Genomic DNA, 23,274 nt, shown 5'->3' on the forward strand with positions numbered 1-23,274 from the left:
ATCTATTAAAAACATTTGGCTATCCGGTGGTTGTAGATCTTCCGGATCATAAGATTATACTTCGCATCCCATATGAATTTCAACTGTACAAAGTAATTCACCAACATTAGTTAGTCAGAATAAAATACAGTTCAAATAAAGTTAATTAATTAAACATTATTGGATTCTTACCGCCCACTTTTGAAACCATTGATCTCTAGTCACAGCCGGAATCTGTGTGTAGGTCATAACGTCAAAGATATCTTGTGTGCAAGCATTGTAATTTGGTGCAAACCTAGTAGAAAGAAAACTAACGTTAAAAAGCTCATAAAAACACATAAACTTAAGATTAAACAAACACATAAACTGAATGTACTCACGATTACATGCCATCGGGCCAAATCCTCAGCCGGATGACGGGCGGTGGTGGAGGAGTATCCTGCTAGAGGACATCGGAGGAATCACCCACCGCGGACTCTGTCGACGTTGTCGATGCATCTGCAGGGGCGTAATAAAAGAAGGCACGTTCTTTGAATTTGGAATCATGATAAATTGCTGGTCTGTTGGACCTGCCTGTGATGTCACATGGTTCGATAGAATAGCCGGAATAAAGGGTAATAATTGGACAATTTTTGGGGATTTGATAGAATCCTGCCTTTTACTACAACCATATAACTCTCTCGAACTACTTCTATTATCTGTCGTCATGTTTGCATAGCAAAATATATTAATACACTCAATATAGTAAACATATTAATAAGTTTAAAATGTAAACCAAAAATTTAGGCTCGGGTCATATTCCGAGGAAGGGATATTTAGATTGATAACAGAAGCAAGGGAATTTTGAGCATGGAAATCAGATTTTAAGAAATAATGGTAAAATGTAAATAAATAAAAAGAAAGGTAATCGAAGAAATATAAGTTAATGAAATAAAAGCACCTTGGGTTAGAGGTATTTCCAAGAATTATCTATCCTTGCCACTTTATTTATATCAACAAAAAAGTAAATTTTTCTAATAAGTCAACCAAAAACATCAATGGTACGTCAATTGGAGTTTCTCAACTAAATTAACAAGGTCTTAGTTAACCACTAAAATTGTAGAAAGTTAGTTAGTTATATTAACCCAAACACTTCAAAACTCAATTCAATAAAGCATACAAACTGTTATAAAATAACTAAATAAATAAATAAAAAAAGGTAATAAATAAAGAAATATAATTAGAAAAAGAGAGAGAAGAGTGTTTTATTGTTTTTGTGTGTATTTCTTTTGCCTCAATACATATATTTATAGGCACATAAAGTTTACGTTTCAAACTTCTTCATTCTAAGAATTTATTTCCTTCAACATAGGAAAAATGTGCTACTCATAAATGGGCATCCATCATCCTTATCTATCCATGTCACAACACTTCCCTTGGATGACCATTTAGGATTATTGCCTCGCTAAAACCTTACTAAAGAAAAATCCAACGGGAAAAAAAAACTTTAGTGAAGAAAAAAGAGTACAATATCCTTTGTGATAGGGACTACCTCATTAAAAACCTTGTTAAGAAAAACCCAATGGAAAAAAAACTTTACCAAGGAAAAAAGAGTACAATCTCCCCCTCTTGTCGACATCATTTAATGTCTCAAAATCGGCGCATCCCAATCTCATTTACTAATCTTTCAAAGGAGGATTTTGGGAGTGACTTTGTAAATAAATATGCCAGATTGTCACTTGAACGGATCTGTTGGACATCAATTGTCCCTTGATTTTGAAGATCATGAGTGAAGAAAAATTTGGGAGAAATATACTTTGTTATATCACCTTTGATGTATCCGTCTTTAAGTTGAGTAATGCATGCTGTATTATCTTCAAACAGGACAGTTGGAGCTATTTTATGATCAATCAGTCCACATGATGACAGAATATATTGGATCAAACTCCTGAGCCAAAAATACTCGCGACTTGCTTCATGAATCGCTAGTATTTCGGCATGATTAGAAGATGTTGCAGCAATCGTCTGTTTCGTGGACCTCCAAGATATAGCCGTTCCACCATATGTAAACATGTATCCTGCTTGAGATCTCCCTTTATGTGGATCAGACAAGTATCCAGCATCTGCATAGCCAACTAATTGTGACTTGGATCCATAGGGATAAAACAATCCCATATCAACCGTTCCATGAAGATATCGAAAGATTTGCTTGATTTCACTCCAATATCTTCTGGTTGGAGAGAAACTATACCTTGCTAGTAAATTCACTGTGAATGATATGTTAGGTCGCGTATTATTAGCAAGATACATTAGCGCTCCAATGGCACCAAGATATGGTACTTCAAGACCAAAGATATCTTCATTCTCTTCTTTAGGATGGAATTGATTCTTCTCCACATCCAAAAATCTTATGATCATTGGGATACTCAAGGGATGTGGCTTATCCGTAAAAAATCTTTTCTGTATATGTCGCTTGATGAATAAAGATCCCATTTTTTGTATGCTTGATCTGCAGGCCGAGACAAAATTTAGTCTTTCCAAGATCTTTCATCTCAAACTCTTCTTTTAGAATTTTTATAATTATTGGAATCTCTTCAGAAGTTCCAATGATATTTAAATCATCAATGTATACAGCAATTATAATGAATCCAAATGCAGTTTTCTTTATGAAAACACATGGACAGATATCATCATTCTTGAATCCATTTTTTGCCAGATACTCAGTAAGACGATTATACCACATTCGTCCAAATTGCTTTAGACCGTATAAAGATCTTTGTAATTTGACTGAGTATAACCCTTGTGAATATTCATTGGATGGTTTAGGTATCTTTAGCCCTTCAGGGACTTTCATATAGATATCCCGATCTAATGAGCCGTATAAATAGGCTGTTACCACATTCATTAAATGCATATGCAGTTTATGATATGCAGATAAGCTGACTAAATAACGCGATGTTATCGCATCCACTACAGGGAAATACGTTTCTTCATAATCTATACCGGACCTTTGTGAAAAACCTCATGCCACAAGTCGGGCTTTGTAGCCCACGACTTCATTTTTCTCATTTTGTTTTCTTACAAATACCCATCAGTATCCAACAGGTTTTACATCTTCTGGTGTACAGACTATAGGTCCAAAGACTTTATGTTTTGCAAGTGAGTCTAGCTCAGCCTTCATGGCTTCTTCCCATTTTGGCCAATCATTTCTTTGTCGACATTCTTCGACTGATCTTGGCTCAAGATCCTTACTTTTGTCATTTTCACAATTTTCAGGTACCTGAACATCTTCTGGCGTTAAAACTATATTAGAATTTTGGACAACTGCAGGTGTCTCTGCTATGTCTTTTTTAACAGGAATAGTATTTACCTCTTTTCGCTTTCGAGAATTTTTGTTTTTGGAACCAACAGGCCTGCTACGCTTCTGGCGTGTATTTGCTTCGGTGGTAATTTGTTCAACTGGACATCAATTCGAATTGGGACATTTTCCACTGGTATATAAGACTTAGTTATCCTCTTTGTATCGGAAAATGCATCAGGCAATTCATTTGCTATTCTTTGTAAATGTATAATCTTTTGAACTTCTAGTTCACATTGCCTTGATCGAGGATCTAAATGCATCAAAGATGATGCTTTCCAATTACGTTCCTTTTTAAGAAGCTTATTCTCTCTCCCTAATGTTGGAAATTTTGATTCATCAAAATGACAATCCGCAAACTGGGCTTTAAATACATCTCCAGTTTGCATCTCAAGATACCTCACTATAGAGGGAGAATTATATCCAACATATATCCCCAATTTGCTTTGGGGTCCCATTTTGGTGCGATTAGGTGGTGCAATGAGAATATATATCGCACACCCAAATATTCTTAAATGGAAAACATTTGGTTGCTGGCCAAAAGCTAATTGCATAGGAGAGAACTGATGATAACTCGTTGGCCTCAAACGAATAAGTGCTGCAGCATGTAAAATAGCATGCCCCCAAACCGAGGTTGGGAGATTTGTCCTCATAAGTAAGGGTTCAGCAATTAATTGGAGGCATTTAAAAAGTAATTCTGCTAACCCATTTTTTGTGTGAACATAAGCTACTGGATGTTCAATACTTATTCCATTAGCCATACAATAAGCATCAAAAAAAATCGCAAAATAAAAAGTGCAACGCTCAAAAGAAAGGATTACTTGCGTGCTAAGAAACCTAATCGGAAAATGATAAAGATAAGCAAAAGAGTAAAGGGAAGCCAAGGAAACAGCATAGCTAGCCCCTGACTCAGCCTGCGAAGCTAAGGCTGGCCAGAGGATATATATATATATGAGCATACATAGGTATCCCCAAAATACACCAAAATACCAAAATAAACTCCTATCTCTCCTTGAACCTCTAAGAGGAGCAGAATAAGCTAAATACATATATACAAATAGAAAACCAAAATACACCCAAGGATTACTTCGCTTCCCAGGATCCAGACGCCTAGCGAGGAGCCTCTCAACCTGTATCTGAAAAACAACAATACAATATGGAATGAGAACCGAAGGTTCTCAGCATGGTAAAAGTGTCACGCGTATAATAAATAAGGTCCTGAGAATGCCATAGGCAATCCTAGAACTTCATTATTCAATTATCCAACTTAATTACTAAACAAAAACCATAAACAGGGTAGGTATTCTAAATCTACCTAACTTACTCAATTTCAATCCACACCTATCACCAAACCATTTCTCCATTTCCTCCATCCCTCCATCATCCATAATGCAACAGGAACAAACAACCAAACAAGTTCAAGCACAAGTAATGAACAGATAATACAAGTAACAAATATACAAGTAGCAGGTGATATATATCAATTAGGCATTCCCAATTAAGGCATAGCAAACAAAGCACACATATGCATATGATGAATGTCTATCCTACTAGCCGTGAGCTCACGTGTCGGTTATTTTTCCATAACCCGACACATCTAGTAGCTAACCCAGACATTGGTCTCTAGGTTGCGCATCTCCAGGAGGATCATAAACGAAGGAAAGTGCCTTTCCACATCGAAGGAGTGTGCATTTCCACCTTCTCCTGGAGGATATACAAAGGAGAGTGCCTTTCCACCTTGCAACCAGAGAAGAATGTGGGGAAACAATACGAAAGAGAGTGTCTTTCCACCTTTCCCACATCTGCATCACGACAAGAGAGGGAACTTCCGTCCTCAACTTGCCATATCGACCATTTCGGCCACACACAGTCATTCCCAAATCTCATCATTTATCATCATCATTTCCTTACATTCGTTCTTTATAGGCATAACAACATGTATTCATTTAGCTTTCACATCGTTCAGTTATAATTCATCACGTTTACCCTTTCCGGATCCCGACCAAACCATTTATCAAACTCTTCTCAACCTCTTTAATATCGAATAATTTTAAAATCAATCCAACTCCAACATTAAATCAATCACATCACACGAAGATTAAACTTTAACTTCTCGAACCCATGACTATCACTAAGACATCCTCGACACTCTATTTTCTTTTCTGTTTTTAATATAACAAATGAACTCGGAATTGCGCAAACTTTATGTTTAGGCGTTCATCTTTAAATGAGATTTCTAACAAATTAAATATTATAATTTTATGATTTCTCTAGCCTCAGGAATAAAGGAAAAACTATGACTGCTCTGCAGTGCATAAAACCAGAAAAACAACAGCAGCATGTGATATTCAAAATTCAATATAAAATCCAAGTTAAATCCAATGACTTTAGAAATTAATGTAGTTAAACTTTACTCATCCAGGTTTCTTTCTCAATTAGTTCTGAGTTAATGCCATTTTTAATGAAGAAGTTACATTACCTGGAAGTTAAGTAAAAATGAGTCAAAATCTGTTTTAGAAACCAACAAGCTTAGTACCTTTCAATTTGAATAACTTTTATTACAAAACTCCAATTAAGCTAAATTTTGGTTTGGAAACTCCTAGCTCATCCAAGAATAAGTGTGTCTTAGTTGTAACTCAATTGCTATTCAATTCTAAGAGTTACTAGCATTGAAAGTTGGTGTATAACTTGCTGAAATCTGTTTCTTTTCAACTTTGACCACAATTATTAAAAAATTCACAATTCCCAATCCTCAACTCTTAAAATCTTGAAGTTTTAGAGCAATAAAGTAAGTTAATAAAATTTTATAAAAAAAATTAGTTTCGCTCCAAAACTCAACTCGTAGAAGTCGCAGCAAGACAAACAAGTTGCTGCCATGTTTGACCTTTTCTGCTGCTGGACAGATTTAACAACCTAACTTTAAAAATTTTCCATAAATTGTATATTTAACAAAAATGTCCCAAATTTTTCAGTTTAGTTCTTTATATTCCCAAGTTTAGCCCAAACTTGAGCTCATGCAATTCCGATCATTACATAATTAGTTACAGCATATGCAATACCACCACAACACAACTCCATATTCTTATTAACAAACACCAACCCTAATCCATCATAAATAAATATAACAGCACACCATTAATAACTTCCACACCTCATAATTCCAATATATATCCACCAACAAATCTATTCCAACAACATTACAAGGCTAATCATTAAATACAACAAACAATTCAACTTATCATATGGTTCCTCTAACCTACGTTTTCACAATACCGTAAATATTAAACATGCAAAACTTAAACCATACCTTGGCCGATCACTTAGTTCACCTAAGGCAGCCTCTCAACACAAAATTACAGCCCCTCCAAGCTCAAGTAAAACAGCCACAAATTAAGCTTTGATCACCAACAAGCCTCCAAATATTCCCAATTAAATTCCAATGCATATATACCCACTTAATCTACACCTAATACATATACATATTCCAATTTCAGTTTTTCCATAATAAATACAAGATTAAGCTAGGGTTAGGGTATTCTTACCTTACCCATATGCTCAATAGCTTGAACCCATAAGTCCTGGAAGCTAACTTGAACCTAGAACACAAGAATTGAACAATTTTTAACTTAATTGTTCATGAATTTCCGAAATTAGGGAAAGCTGGATGAGAAGAAAATAATGAGTTACCTACCAAATTGTTCTATGGGTATCGTAGAGCTTGTCGCGGTGAACGTGTAGTCACAAACGGTTCGTCAATCGGAGCTCCGAATCAAAAGTTATTGAGAGGTGAAGTTTGAGTGATAGTTAGGGAGCTCTCTTCCTCCCCCAACCTGTTTGGCGTGCTTGATGCAGAATGGGGAAGAAGAGCTTCTGTCCCCTTTTTAAGTATGGGTCTGGTTGGACCTCGGTCCAACCGGTTCGGTCTTTTCGGTCCAATTTTGGACCAAATTTTCGAAATTGGTATCAAAATTCTCGTTTTGACGAGTTCTATCCTATTTTGATATTACTTTTGCATTTTTAACTTTCCTAATTAAAATGCAATTTATTAACTAATTATTTACCGTTTTTAGCGGAGTTTACATCCTACCCACCTAATTAGGAATTTTGCCCTCAAAATTCAAAGTGAGTTACCTGAAAAGAGGTGTGGGTAGTCCTTCTGCATCTCTGACTCAAGCTCCCATGTATGTTCTTCAATACCAGCCCGGCTCCAAGCTACTTTACAAAGGGAACTTCCTTTCTGCGTAGATGCTTGCTGCTGGTATCATCAATCCTAACCAGAGTTATTGGAAGCGTTAGATCTTCTCTCACTTGTACTGATTTCAGTTCTAGGACATGACTAGGATCAAAAGTGTATTTACGAAGCTGCGATACGTGAAACACGTCATGCAGGTTCGAGCGATGTGGTGGTAGAGCGATCCTATACGCCATTGGTCCGATGTAACGGGGATTTAGCTTTTCAGTTTTTGATTGGTCATCCGATTCTAGTTCATTGAAGTGATCTTCAGGAATAGGTATCTTCTTCCTTCCAACTTGAGAAATCTTTTTCTTAGATCCACCTAACTCTTTGTCATCTTTCATAGTAAGGATTCTAACTCAGATTTGCGTAACTTTTTCTTTGTTGTCTCGGCTATCAAATTCAGGAACTAAGGTATTCGATGCTCTAGTAATACAGGGGCATTTAGGGCTCTGTGAAGCTCCATCCTCTATCCTAGTCCTCGACGATCTAAGTCGAAATCGGTAATTACTCTTCCTTACTCCCGGTGTAAGACCTCCAATGGTTGCATTATTCCAATTTATGCTTTATTCTTTATTTCTGGCTACCCAAAAATATCTTCTTTGATTCATGGTACGTCTTAGCAGTTTCAGGGTAAGTTTGAAAATCCTGTCTCGTAAGTTCCAGAAAATAGTTTCTCATCTCAACTTCCAATCTCGACACATAACTCTTTCTTGGTATCTTCCTGATTCAACATGCCTCAATACTCTTAGTATCTCCTTATCACCATTATTGCGCTCCCTAAGTCCTTGACTCCATGATCTCTATTCCAGCATTGGACATATAAATTTCTTCTTAATTCCCTTTTGTTTACCAGACTTCGACATCTTTGACGGCTCCTTATTATCTCGTTACGCGTCCCGTACATCATCGATTCTACGTTGTAACCTAGCAATGGATTTAGACCAACACTTCCAACACTCTCATTCTTCCAATTTAGAACTTTAACTCATCTAACATTTTCTCCTTTGGAATTAACATCCAAGAATTTTTTAGAAACTTCTTGCTTAGGGCGTCTATCACAACCTCACGACGTTGCATCCGCATGCATCTTAAGCTTTTCAATAATACATCGTAGTCATTCCCTAAACGGTTTGTTAGGCTCAAGTGATCCGAGCATTGGCATGAAGGTTAATCTTCTTTCTATGGCTCAAAGGCTTTCATCGGATCCTGGTAATTCATTCCCACAGTGTACCTCATTGCATCTATTTAGTCACGAGCAATACGATCGGTGAGGATTAAGGCTCTAAATTCCTTAGTAATGTCACATGTTTGTTTTGCGTTCAAAGGTCTTGCTCTAAGGAATCAACGTCTCTCTGGTTACAGCTGGGATTCATATGCAATACTAATATAGGCTCGAGTTGATTTTCAAAGAAATATTAAGCTTGAAAGATGAATGAATAGTGTGAACAATGTTCGTGAGAAAATAGAAAGAGTTTTATATACGGTCAATCAGAGTTGTATCAATATAATAGAATGCACAAGAAGAAGAATTTAGGTGCATCTCAAGAAAGAAAACCGGACCAAAAACATTTGATAGTATGGATTAGTGTGATGTCTCACTTCCTATATACAAATAAAATTTTAGGTATCAGTTTCAGTTTACCTTTTTCTTCTTGTGACCCACCATCATCTTGGGCCCTCTTACGTGAATAAACTATTGTTCCATTCCCCTGATTCACTTATCTCTAAGAGTATTGATTATTCATCCAACGCCAACTAAAAACTTCACTAAACTCTGTAGGCTTTGACGACAATACCCTATTCGAAACGATTTAGTTTGGTTCTAAGTTTTTAACCTAGGTCTTTCTTCTCTATCTTAGACCATGAGTAATCATGGTATCCTGGAATAATTCATTGCTTCTCAAATCCAATCATTGCATTTACCTTAATCTGGTGATTGTGATCTATCTGCATCATGAGTTTCCACCATGTGGATTAGGACAGTCCTTAACTAGATGCCTGGGTGATCCGCACCGGTAACACAAACCTTGCTTGTTTTTATGCTGCCTATTCGGTCGGTAGTTCTCACTCCTCTTGAATTCTTGACTCCTTGGTGCCAAATTCTGATGGTGATCTCTTCGGTGGGACTCCCGGTTATGATTCTTTGACACAACTGCATTCCTCACACATTCTTCAGCTATCCAGCTCTTGTTCACAAGTCCAAAAAACACCCGAATCTCTATAGGTGCTACAAAGCTCTGAATGTCGCTCTGAAGGCCTCTTTCATACTTAATGCATTTCCACTCAGCAAAGTCCTCAGGAGCTCCCTGACAAATCCATGAGAAACGGCACAGTTCCTCAAACCTGCTAGTGTACTCAATGATGGTCATCTGACCTTGTTTCAGCTGAAGCAGTTCAAGTTCCTTAGCATTTCTAGCTGAACTGGGAAAGTATTTCTTATAGAATTCTTCTCGGAACAACTCCCAAGAGATCACAACCCATCAGGCTGTAGAACGCGCCTCACGCCCTGCCACCAATGCTGAGCTTCACCTTGCAGTTGGTAGGTCCCAAACTCAACCCACTGTTCTTCAGGAACCTGCTGAGCCTATAATGCTCGCTCAATGGCTTGTACCCAGTTATTCGCATCAGTAGGGTTCAAGGTTCCTCTGAAGGTCGGAGGATGAACCTTCAGGAAGGAGGAAAGCGTCATAGGACCATTATCGCCGTTGTTGCCATTCTTACCATTATTTATTTGGTTTCCCAGGGCTTCAGATGTCGCTTGCATCGCCGCAGCCATATTTCCTAAAGCAGCCATGAAGTCTACAGGATTAGGAATATTCCCTGTCGCTTCAGGCATAGCATTGCCTAGTCTGCCTCTACCTAGCCCGCGTCCGCGTCTGCGAGTCGACATCTGGTCCCTATACACACCAACCAAGTGATATCAAGTTGATCAGTCTCAATATCGCAAGTCTAGTGCTTTAAGTTCCAAATGCATACTCATGGACGTTTGTGCCACATACATCAATTAGATTTCCTAATAGCACATAGACACATACACAGAGAATGCACAGAAGCATAATCAATTCGTCCTCAGGCTCTATAGGAACGAACTGCTCTGATACCATAATGTAACACCCTACCATACTTAAAAAAATGGGTAAAACAAAATCGCAAAATAAAAAGCGCAACGCTCAGGAAAGGATTACTTGCGTGCTAAGAAACCTAATAGGAACATGATAAAGATAAGAAATAAAGGAAAGCCAAAAAAACAGCATAACTAGCCCCTGACTCAGCCTCCGAAGCTAAGGCTGGCTAGAGGATATATATATATATATAAGAACATACATAGGTATCCCCAAAATACACCAAAATACCAAAATAAACTCCTATCTCTCCCTGAACCTCTAAGAGGAGCAGCATACATAAGTTACTTGGAGAATAAGCTAAATACATATATACATATATACAAATAAAAAACCAAAATACACCCAAAGACTACTTCGCTTCCCAGGATCCAGACGCCTAGCGAGGAGCCTCTCGACCTGCATCTGAAAAACAACAATACAATATGGAATGAGAACCAGAGGTTCTCAACATGGTAAAAGTGCCACGCGTATAATAAATAAGGTCTTGAGAATGCCATAGGCAATTCCAGAACTTCATTATTCAATTATCCAACTTAATTACTAAATAAAAACCATAAACAGTGGTAGGTATTCTAAATCTACCTAACTTACTCAATTTCAATCCACACCTATCACCAAACCATTTCTCCATGTCCTCTATCCCTCCATCATCCATAATGCAATAGGAACAAACAACCAAACAAGTCAAGCACAAGTAATGAACAGATAATACAAGTAGCAGGTGATATATATCAATTAGGCATTCCCAATTAAGGCATAGCAAACAAAGCACACATATGCATATGATGAATGTCTATCCTACTGGCCGTGAGCTCACGTGTCGATTATTTTTACCAGAACCCGACACATCTGGTAGCTAACCCAGACATTGGTTTCTTGGTTGCGCATCTCCAGGAGGATCATAAACGAAGGAGAGTGCCTTTCCACATCGAAGGAGTGTGCCCTTTTCACCTTCTCCTGGAGGATATACGAAGGAGAGTGCCTTTCCACATCAAAGAAGTGTGCCTTTCCACCTTGCAACCAGAGAAGAATGTGAGAGAAACAATACGAAGGAGAGTGCCTTTCTACCTTTCCCACATCTGCATCCCAACAGGAGAGGGAACTTCCGTCCTCAACTTGCCATATCGACCATTTCGGCCACACACAGTCACTCCCAAATCTCATCATTTATCATCTTCATTTCCTTACATTCGTTCTTTATAGCCATAACAACATGTATTCATTTAGCTTTCACATCGTTCTCTTATAATTCATCACGTTTACCCTTTCCGGGTCCCGGCCAAACCATTTATCAAACTCTTCTCAACCTCTTTAATATCGAATAATCTTAAAATCAACCCAACTCCAACATTAAATTAATCACATCACACGAAGATTAAACTTTAACTTCTCAAACCCATGACTATCACTAAGACATCCTCGACACTCTATTTTCTTTTCTATTTTTAATATAACAAATGAACTCAGAATTGCATAAACTTTATGTTTAGGCGTTCATCTTGAAATAAGCTTTCTAAAAAACTAAATATCATAATTTTCTGATTTCTCTAGCCTCAGAAATTAAGGAAAAACTGTGACTGCTCTGCAGTGCATAAAACCAGAAAAACAGCAGCAGCATGTGATATTCAAAATTTAATATAAAATCCAAGTTAAATCTAATGACTTTAAAAATTAATGTAGTTAAACTTTACTCATCCAGGTTTCTTTCTCAATTGGTTTTGAGTTAATGCCATTTTTAATGAAGAAGTTACATTACCTGGAAGTTAAGTAAAAATGAGTCAAAATCTGTTTTAGAAACCAACAAGTTTAGTACCTTTCAATTTGAATAACTTTTATTACAAAACTCCAATTAAGCTAAATTTTGGTTTGGGAGCTCCTAGATCATCTAGGAACAAGTGTGTCTTAATTGTAACCCAATTTCTATTCAATTCTAAGAGTTACAAGCATTGGAAGTTGGTGTATAACTTGCTGAAATTTGTTTCTTTTCAGCTTTGACCACCAATATTCAAAAATTCACAACTCCCAATCCTCAACTATTAAAATACTGAAGTTTTAGAGAAATAAAGCAAGTTAATCAAATTTTATAACAAAATTAGTTTCGCTCCAAAACTCAACTCGTAGAAGTCGCAGCAAGACAAACAAGTTGCTGCCTTTTTTTACCTTTTCTGCTGCTGGACAGATTTAACAACCTAACTTTAAAAATTTGCCATAAATTGTATATTTAACAAAAAGGTCCCAAATTTTCCAATTTAGTTCCTTATATTTCCAAGTTTAGCCCAAATTTGGTCTCATGCAATTCCGATCATTACATAATTAGTTACAGCATATGTAATACCACCACAACACAACTCTATATTCTTATTAACAAACACCAACCTAATCCATCATAAATAAATATAAGAGCACACCATTAATAACTTCCACACCTTATAATTCCAATATATATCCACCAACAAATCTATTCCAACAACATTACAAGGCTAATCATTAAATACAACAAATAATTCAACTTATCCTATGGTTCCTCTAACCTAAGTTTTCACAACACCATAAATATTAAACGTGCGAAACTTAAACCATACCTTAGCCGATCACTTAATTCACCCAAGGCAGCCTCTCAACACAAAATTACAGCCCCTCCAAACTCAAGTAAAATAGCCACAAACTAAGCTTTGATCACCAACAAACCTCCAAATATTCCTAATTAAATTCCAATGCATATATACCCACTTAATCTACACCTAATACATATACATATTCCAATTTCAGTTTTCTCATAATAAATACAAGATTAAGCTAGGGTTAGGGCATCCTTACCATACCCATATGCTCAATAGCTTGAACCCATAAGTCCCGGAAGCTAACTTGAACCTAGAACACAAGAATTGAACAATTTTTAACTTAATTGTTCATGAATTTCTGAAATTAGGGAAAGCTGGATGAGAAGAAAATAATGAGTTACCTACCAAATTGTTCCATGTGTTTCGTAGAGCTCGTCGCGGTGAACGTGTAGTCACAAACGGTTCATCAATCGGAGCTCCGGATCAAAAGTTATTGAGAGGTGAAGTTTGAGTGAGGGTTAGGGAGCTCTCTTCCTCCCCCAACCTGTTTGGCGTGTTTGATGCAGAATGGGGAAGATGAGCTTCTGTCCTCTTTTAAAGTATGGGTCCGGTTGGACCCACGGGTCCAATTTGGACCTCGGTTCAACCGGTTCGGTCTTTCCGGTCTAATTTTGGGCTAAATTTTCGAAATTGGTATCAAAATTCTCGTTTCGGCGAGTTTTATCCTATTTTGATATTAGTTTTGCATTTTTAACTTTCCTAATTAAAATGCAATTTATTAACTAATTATTTACCATTTTTAGCGGGGTTTACAGGAATTTTGACCCAATTTTTTTTCCTTATCATTCAAGAAAGACAAGAAGAGTTCGGGATAGCAAACATTCTCTAGAATTTCGTTTAAATTCAAAACCCATGAGTAAATATTTCGTAGTAGCCTCATTAGATCGTACATCTTTCTTGGTATATCCAGAAAGTAGATAGGAGCATAGACTGAAACATTCTGGAGCTACAAAGATAGTTATTAAATCGTTAGCGCCGCATAAAAACATTCCTCATAGAAATTGTGCTTTTAATCGAATAATTTGAGCCAGTAATCTCGCAAACGCCAGGTTGCGAGAAGATAATAAGCACACATGTGACCATCTCCAAGATGCGTCTATTAGGACCATAAAATATCTAAAAGATCCACACGATGGATGAATAGGTCCACATATATCACCTTGAATTCTTTCTAGGAATTCAGGAGACTCAAATCTAATCTTTACTGGTGATGGCCTTAAAATTAACTTTCCTTGAGAACATGCAGCATAACAAAATTCACTAGTTTTAAGAATCTTCTGGTTCTTTAGTGAATGTCCGTGGGAGTTTTCAATAATTCTCCGCATCATGGTTGTTCTCGGATGACCCAATCGGTCATACCAAGCTATGAATTCATTTGCGCTAGTAAACTTCTGGTTTACAGTGGCATGTGATTTAATTGCACTAATCTTGGTATAATACAACCAGATGAAAGTGAGTGTAACTTTTCTAATATAACCTTTTTATTTGAATCATGAGTTATGATACATAAGTACTCATGATTTCCCTCATTCATAGTCTCAATATGATATCCATTTCGGCGAATATTTTTAAAACTCAACAAGTTTCTTAGAGACTTGGTAGATAATAGTGCATTATTTATTATAAATTTTGTTCCTCCAGGAAACAAATTTATAGCTCTTCCGGAGCCTTCTATCACATTGCCTGAGCCAATAATAATATTAACATATTCTTCTTTTGGCACAAGATGGGTAAAATATATATCACTTTTAAGAATAGTGTGCGAACTTGCATTATCTGCAAGGCAAATAACTTCAGAATATGTCCTTGCCATTTTTTTTCAAAGATAAATAATAATAATAATAAAATGAGTAGAACTTGCACTATCTGCAAGGCAAATATCTTCAGAATATGTCCTTGCCATTTTTCTTCAAAGACAAATAATAATAATAATAATAATAATAATAATAATAATAATAAAATGAGTAGATACATCATAATGAGTGGTGGAATTTTCATTATTTGAAACAAAATTTGTTTCCTTTCCTTTGTCATCCCTTTTCAAGGATGTTTGATAAAGATCAACTAGGTGCCTTGGGGTACGATAAGTACGTGACCAATGGCCTTTTCCACCACAACGGAAGTATTTATCCTCAATTGATTTACTTTTCCCATTGTTTCTTTCTTTATCCCACTTCTGGTGAGATCCTTTCTTGTGAACATAATTTCTTTTCCTTCCATAATTTTTCTTGTTATCAAAATCTTGTCATTTACCTCTTCTGGGGTTATAAGTTGCCGCATTTGCTTCAATAAATGGGGCAGCCCCAGCTGGGCGCGCTTCATGATTTCTTAAGAGCAACTCATTGTTGCATTTAGCAACAAGAAAGTAAGAAATTAGCTCAGAATATTTTTAAATCCTTTTTCTCGATTGCTTCTGCAGAAGCACATTCGAGACATGGAAGGTCGAGAAAGTTTTCTCTAACATATCGGGTTTGAGGAGGTATCACCGTCTTTTGATGATTGTACCTTTTTTCAAGGTTTTTCTACAGATCTGCAGGATCTTTTAATGTGGGATATTTATTTTTCAATCATACGTCAAGATGACGATGAAGAAAAATCATAGCTTTGGCTTTATCCTTCTGGAATGTATTATTTTCAGCCTTAATGGTATCTCCATGATCCATTGAATCAAGATAGATTTTAGCATATAGTATCCATGATAAATAATTGTTTCCAAATATATCAAAATCATTATATTCAAGATGAAAGAGCTTGAATATAATAAAAATTTGTTACCTGAAGTCTTCCTAAAATATCATTAGAGCTTCGTGCTGATAACGTGTTATAAAATAACTAAATAAATAAATAAGGAAGATGTAACAAATAAAAAAATATAATTAGAGAAAGAGAGAGAAGGGTGTTTTATTGCTTTTGTATGTATTTCCTTTGCCTCAATACATATATTTATAGGCACATAAAATCTACGTTTCAAACTTCTTCGTTCTAAGAATTTATTTCCTTCAACATAGGAAAAATGTGTTACTCATAAATAGACATCCATCATCCTTATCTATCCATGTCACAACACAAACAATTAAGATGAAATTGTCCTAATTAATCAACCAGAAATATCAAGGATAAGTTTGTTAGAGTTTCTCAACCTAATTAATAAAGTCTTAACTAGTTGACCACAAAAATCGTGAAAAGGCAAATAAAGTTATGTTAATTAAATCTATTCAACCACCTTACTTACAATTAATTAAGCAATTATGTGACTCAAGATTCGTCTATGTCCTACACTCAAGACAAGATAAAAAAATTACTCTATATTAATTAAAAACATCAAACACTTGGTAGATATAAATAAAATTTAACATTGCAACAAGTACAAATATAATTTCAGATATTTTAAAATTACAAAAAAAAAAAGTAAGGATTGTTCAACAAAACATAAATTCAAAATGAATAAAAAAGATTCATTATTCATTCAACAGCAAGTTAAAATTTTAAATAACAAGAATTATTGCATAACATAAATAGAGTATGAAAGAAAATGCAAACAAAAAAAAAGTTGTAGAAATCAAAAAGTGAAACTTGAGTCTAGCAAGAGATTAATGCATAAACTTGGTAACAAGCATAAAAACATTTATAAGCAAGTTTTCCGCAACGACGACCTTAATGCAGTGAATGAACACGATTAAAATTATCTAAATAATTTCAGTATTAAAATTCATTAAAATTAGCAGTAAAATAGCGATTCATCAATACAGTTAAGCTTTTTTCAAACAATTTAAGCAGCAAGAATTAGCAAACAGCTCAATAATTTAACATTTTTCAGCAATCTCAGAGCCTAATCTAACATATTCTAACTTATCCTAGCCACCTAAATCCACTAAATAGAAAATTAAACAAACTAAAATCTACTAACTAATTAATTAACTTGAAGTAACAGAATTTGAAATAAACAGAATTTAAACAAAAAACCTTAAATGTAGAACAAGAGAAAACGGAGAAGAGGGGTGGAGGTACAGTGCCGGAGAAGCAAAAGTGGCAGCGATGGCGGCGGAAGTTGACGGAGATGAGAAGGTTAGAGAGAGAGTGGGAGGGTGAGTGGTGAGAGAGTGTGAGAGAGAGAGAGAGAGAAAGAGAGGTGAGAGGTTAAAAATTTAGAGAAAGGGACTGAATTTGAAATGAAGGGGGAGAGGATTCGCGATTTGAATTTTGGGCACGATTACCGTCAAATTTACCGGCAAATAAATCCGACGATAGCGCGGTGCGGATCACCAAAATGTAGCGTTCCATTAAAATTGACTACTGTCAGATTCTTTTGATGGTAACTCCGGCGCTAATTTTGGAGCCTATTTGTTGTGGTTTCCAACCAAAAGTTACTGGTGGCTTTACCGTCAAAAGTGGTTATCCGCTGGTAATTATTTGGCATGATGAATTTCACATCAAACCTGTCGATAAATCCAACAATAAAGTCGACACTAACGTTTGACGCTAAGTCCGGTAATTTCGACTATAGACAATGCATTTTTTGTAGTGTAATTGATTTTTTTTCAAAGACTAATTAGTCCAAAATCAACATATTCGAGGATTTAATTGTCACTTTATTAATTTTTATGGTCGCGAAAAGCTAGTCATTCAATTATAATGAATGGAATAGGAAGAGTATATATATCTTTTAGTTTGTTATCAAATGGGAGAATATAAAATGTTTCCAATTTATTAGAAAGAAAAACAATTATTTGTGCCTATAAATTTTGCGAATACGGACAAAAAACCATAAAAAAAACTAATGTTATACTAATGAAAGATGGGTTCCGTACGACAAAAGTACCTAAATTTTTTTGTCAACTTTTTTAATTAAATTCCCAAATTACTATCACCGTTTATCTTCAACCTCACCTGCACCACCATCTCTTCTTCCTTAAATTCCAAACTTTCTCAGTCCTTCATAACATAACCTCCATAACTTATCCTACACCTTTGAAACCTCAAACAGTTACTCTCTCAAGCCTCACCGCCTCCTTTACTCACTCTCACTGTCGTTTTCCATTACGTCCCTATAGATTCCTTGTTGTCATCGTTCATGTTCGTCGTCGGTCTCTCATCACGTCGTTGTTTGGCATTGTGTCTTGCGGTCACTACACCACCACTAGCAGATTCTTCTCCTCCAACAGTATCATTGTCGTGTCCGTTAGATTTCTTGCCGATAAACACCCCATTGCATCCCTGTTTGGCCCACATCTTACGGTCACCTCGCCACCACTAGCAGATTCTTCTCCTCTAACAGTAGTGTCCTGCATCTAGTGTCTTGTAGATTCTTCACCATTGCTAACAAAATCTTCATCGTCATTTGGCTTGTTTTTTTTCGATTTCTTTTCGTCGTCATTGATGGTAATGTTGTTCGTATGTGGAAACTCTGTTGAATTTGGAGTTGCTAGAGAAACGAGAAAATTGAACGATAAAGAATTGGTGATGGTGGGTTCGGAGTTCTTGTGTTCGAAGAATTGAAAGAAGAGATTGTGGCGTTGAGTTTAAAGATAAAGAGAGTAATTTAGAAATTAAATTAAAAAGTAAAACAAATATTTGAATATTTTTGCCCTAATGGTTGTTTTTTCTTATTAGAAAAATAAAATTACTTAGAATATTATATTGGGGAGTGTTAGGTAAATAATGACTATCTTAAACAATATGAATAACCACCAATCAAATAAAAACACACTTCACCTCCAAATTAACCATCTAAATCTTAATATTAAAATAATCATCCGTACACCTAGTGAAATAAATATCCGATATATTTATTATTCACATTGTTTAATATTTTCATTGTTTATCTATACTTTTCCAAAACAAATAATCATCCAATTAAAAATAATGAACATAATCATCTGCATACCTATTGAATTAAACATCCAACATATTCATTGTTCACATTGTTTAGTATTCTCATTGTCTACCTATACTTTTTCATATTTTATTTATTAGAATTTAAATTTAAATACATTATTTCTTTTATATAGTTCTAAATTTTATTTTTTATAAACACATGGACAAACGAATTTAGTATATGCATACAATTTATAGGGAAATACACACAGAGTATTCCAACGTTTAGCCTTTGTTGGTTAAAACGTTTTTCCCAAAGCTTGCCAAGCCAAGTAATGCTATTTATCAGCCAAACTTTTCTCTATCCCTTCTTATCAGGGAGCAAACTAGATCTCCATGTAGATATAAAAATCTCAAAAGAGAGGAACAACAGTGTTGGTATGAGTACCAAAACTGGAACAACCGCGAGCGATACCACTGCCATTATAATCCCTCTGTGTCCCTTGAGCATCATATAAAGCGCAGCACCAAAGGCTATCATCATGGATGTCAATGAAACAAACAGGGTGAGGAGGCCTGCGAGGAATTTGACGGGTAACTTCCAGAGGAAATCATTCTCAGCGTAACGCGACGTCAGGATCCAAATAAAAATCAAGACCGAAGAAGAAGATGTGATGAGCGAAATTGCATCTGCTAAAATAAACACCTTAAAAGCACGCTTTCTTAACCTTAATAAGGTGGGTACGCCAGTGTCTGAATCACGTCCTCCTGAGGCAGAGAAGGCTGCAGCGAACATGATGGTGATGATGAGAGTACCAACAATCGTAAAAGAACGAGCGGTATCTCTTGCCCAGTTTTCACCTTCTTTCACCAAACTCTCATGGTTTTTGGTGAACAGTTCACGAGGCTTCTTGCCATCAACATTTTTAGCTTCTTTGCACTTGGGATGCACAATATCATTCACCGCCTGCTCACATATTGAAAAGATAAAAAATGTCAAGTATAGTTTCGAAAGGGACAAACAATTAGATAAAACTAACCAAATAAAGATTTAATGTAGAAACTCAGTTCTAGTTAATTTCATGTGAAGTTAATAAATGAAAGTAGTTAAATAAGTTGACAGATTTTACTAAATTATCGAGTTTCTATTGAAATTTGATTAAAAAAAAGTCTCTTGAGAACTAACATTGTACAACTAACTAACATTGCAGCTAACATTTGGTATAAAAGAAAACAAACATTTGAAACTCTTGAAAAGAAAATCATCTAACAATTAGAAGAATTATCCGAAATCAAACTCAACAAAAAATTATTTTAGTAAATTTTATGTTAAACTTATTTGATATTTTACTATAATGTTAATTGAAATTAAATAATTAATGTTGGTTTCCTAATATTACTCATTTAATTATCTAACAAAATTCACGAGTAATGAAAATTCTAAATTCGATTTTCTCTTTTTATCAATCTCTTTAGTTTAATGAATTTTTTTTATTAGAAATATTTACCAATGATATATTTAATTATTATATATTTATATAAAATACTTTTACATCAACACCGCATCTAAATTAAATTATTGATTAATTTTTTTATAATTTAATAACTAACCATTTCAGTTTTTCTTAATTGGTGAAAGGATTTTGTTGCTTTTGTTGTGTTATAGGAGTAAATTAGTAATAACAACACCTCTTAAAAGTTTCTCTTAGAATTAAGCAAGGGTAAAGATGTAATTTAGCACACAAGCTAGTAATTCTGTTTTGACAGTTAATTCTGTGCAGCAGTATGCAAGATGTATTGAAAGCATGACTAGCTTGTAGTATATAAAGCAGGGTTGTAAACTGAGCTAAGTAACCTTTTGATCCAATACACAATCACTCAATACACGTCTATTCCAAGTTCTGTTCTCCCTCCTCTGATTCTTCCCTTCCATAACCAAGATCCTTCTCACCCTTCTGATCTTAATACAAGTTACGAAACTTTTATTTGAGGGGTTATATAGTTTTTTTTTAATGACTTCTAATTCTGTCAATTTGTATGCACGACTCATTAAATTTAAAATATAGAGCGAAAAATGTCGAATTACCTTATACCAATGAAGTTCTCTTTGCATTTGAAGAGCCGCATTGGATCTACTATCAAGATAAGAGGAAGGTCCTAAGGCTGCTGCCAAGTGCAACATGTTATTGTTAAACACGTCTTTACGGGACGCAATCATCTCTTTATGCCCTTCAATTTTGGTAATGAGTTGGAACACTTTTTCTTGTCTATTCAAAATCGCATGTGAAAATATGCCCCTCTTATTTTTGTCCATGGCCCACATAAGATCAGGATTCGCATGCCTCATTGAATCTATGAACTCAATAATTCCATGCTTGGCTGCATGTAATATAGTGTCGTAGGCTAAGCACTCATGTAGCTCTGGTTCATCTAGTGATGACATTTTTCTACTCAAGCATTTGAGAATTTCAAGTACCAGATAATGGTTCCTTTTCATCTCATATATTTTCTCACTTCCTGAAAGTATTAGAAATTTTAGAAGGGGGCTTTAATTATTTATCTAGAGATGTCAATCAGAAAAGAACAGGTGGCAAAAAATACAAGGTAGGAACTGAGGAAACAACTATGATCCACTCAAATATAATTAAATTATTCTGACTTATGAGCCAAGAAAGTAGCAAGCATATAAGCATCAGCAGCATTTATTATATATTATACTACATGCATACCAGGAAGTATTCGAAGTATTGGTAAAACTGGTGGAGCGATGACATATTTGATCAATAGCTTAAAAGGTAGCCCTAAACGAAAACATTGAAAGAGCATAAGCTTTTCTTCCCTTCCCATTAGAAAATGAGAACAAATTAATATACTGATGATAACATGCATGTATGTGAAGGAAATGGGGGAAAACTTACATATTAGGAGTTTCAAGGGCCATAAAACCACTACTTTGATGATGGTTTTCCATGAAACTGTATTTCTGTTTGGTGGTTCCTTATCGTATTTGACATGTAGAACGATCTCGATACTAGTACCGTCAAGGTCTAAGTGTGATGGTATCCTTAAACCTGTAATAATAAATAGACCAGAATCGTCCCAGTCTCTTTGTAGGTATATATCAAAGAAGTCTGCTAAATTTTATTTGTGAAAAAAATATTAAGATGAGTTCAGCGCCATATCTTTAATAATGTTTATGTGCATTTTTTTTTTATTTTGGCAACTACTCTCGTGAAGATATCAAAAACATCTCATGATGATCTTTGTTTAAAAAATAAAACTTATTTGTTTAGCAATATTTTAAATAAAATTAATACTTTTATTTCAAATAAAAATCAAGTCGTATAATCTATTATCTAATGGTTAAAATAAAATATTTCATATGATGATAATCATAAAATCTTCATTGGAATAGCCACTTTTTATTTTATACTACTACTACTACTACTTTTACTTCAAATAAAAATCAAGCCGTATAATCTTATCATCTAATGGTCAAAATAAAATATTTTCATATGATGACAATCATAAAATCTTCATTGGAGTAACCACCTTTTATTTTATAATAATAATAATAATAATAATAATAATAAGAGTAAAACTAGGGAACTAAAAGCATATCAGCCAAAATCCAGCCAAATACCTTTGGATGAATTCAAAATCTCTACAAGTTAATATATATGGATGTTTCTTCTACTAAGTATCAGAATGTTTCTTTTTCATATTAAATAGATGTTCTTTTATATATTTTTCGAATTTGTGATTGTTGGAGGTGGATAGGTTAATGTGAGAGAAAAGAGGAAGGTTTTTATAGATTTTAATTAGGTTTACTTAATCAATTTAAACTTTTTATATAAAAATTAAATAGCTTTTAGTCACAACATGATACTGCAATAATATATAATTATTGAAAATATTTAAAAATTATAAATATTAAATTTTCATTATATATGTTTTCTTCAGTTAACAAAGAATTTATAGCTGCCCTGATGGACCTATAATTTCTTCCATATGTTTAAAATATTTTTGTAGATATTGTTATTGGGTTATATTATACTTCATCTATTTCATTACTAACTAATTAAGAAAATTAAAATTAAGAATTAATTATAAAATTTCCTACTAAACTATATATTTATAATAAACTAATTTAGAATGTTG

The 23,274-nt window shown here is 34.9% G+C and overlaps 1 protein-coding gene and 1 long non-coding RNA gene across 3 annotated transcripts in view; both read right to left on the bottom strand.

Moving 5' to 3' along the window:
* Positions 1–10,857: 10,857 nt before the first annotated feature.
* Positions 10,858–13,790, bottom strand: LOC107485501 (uncharacterized). The gene is made up of 3 exons (XR_008008531.1): positions 13,645–13,790; positions 13,496–13,549; positions 10,858–11,080 (listed from the first exon to the last, which is right to left on the bottom strand). It is a non-coding gene; the product is annotated as an uncharacterized LOC107485501 (long non-coding RNA).
* Positions 13,791–19,301: 5,511 nt separating this feature from the next.
* The window catches only part of LOC107485558 (uncharacterized), a 13,914-nt gene continuing 9,941 nt past the window's right edge, over positions 19,302–23,274 (bottom strand). The window contains exons 2-5 of one of the 2 annotated variants that reach the window (XM_052261212.1): positions 22,032–22,184; positions 21,843–21,914; positions 21,200–21,630; positions 19,302–20,080 (exon numbers count right to left, since the gene is read on the bottom strand). In XM_052261212.1, the coding sequence (XP_052117172.1) occupies positions 19,475–20,080; positions 21,200–21,630; positions 21,843–21,914; positions 22,032–22,184 (1,262 nt within the window). In that variant the 3' untranslated portion in view covers positions 19,302–19,474. The remainder of the gene's footprint in view (positions 20,081–21,199; positions 21,631–21,842; positions 21,915–22,031; positions 22,185–23,274) is intronic. The other variant, XM_052261211.1, reaches the window with a different exon arrangement.

This window comes from Arachis duranensis, chromosome 4 (assembly GCF_000817695.3).
Source record: "Arachis duranensis cultivar V14167 chromosome 4, aradu.V14167.gnm2.J7QH, whole genome shotgun sequence".
NCBI lineage: Eukaryota > Viridiplantae > Streptophyta > Magnoliopsida > Fabales > Fabaceae > Arachis > Arachis duranensis.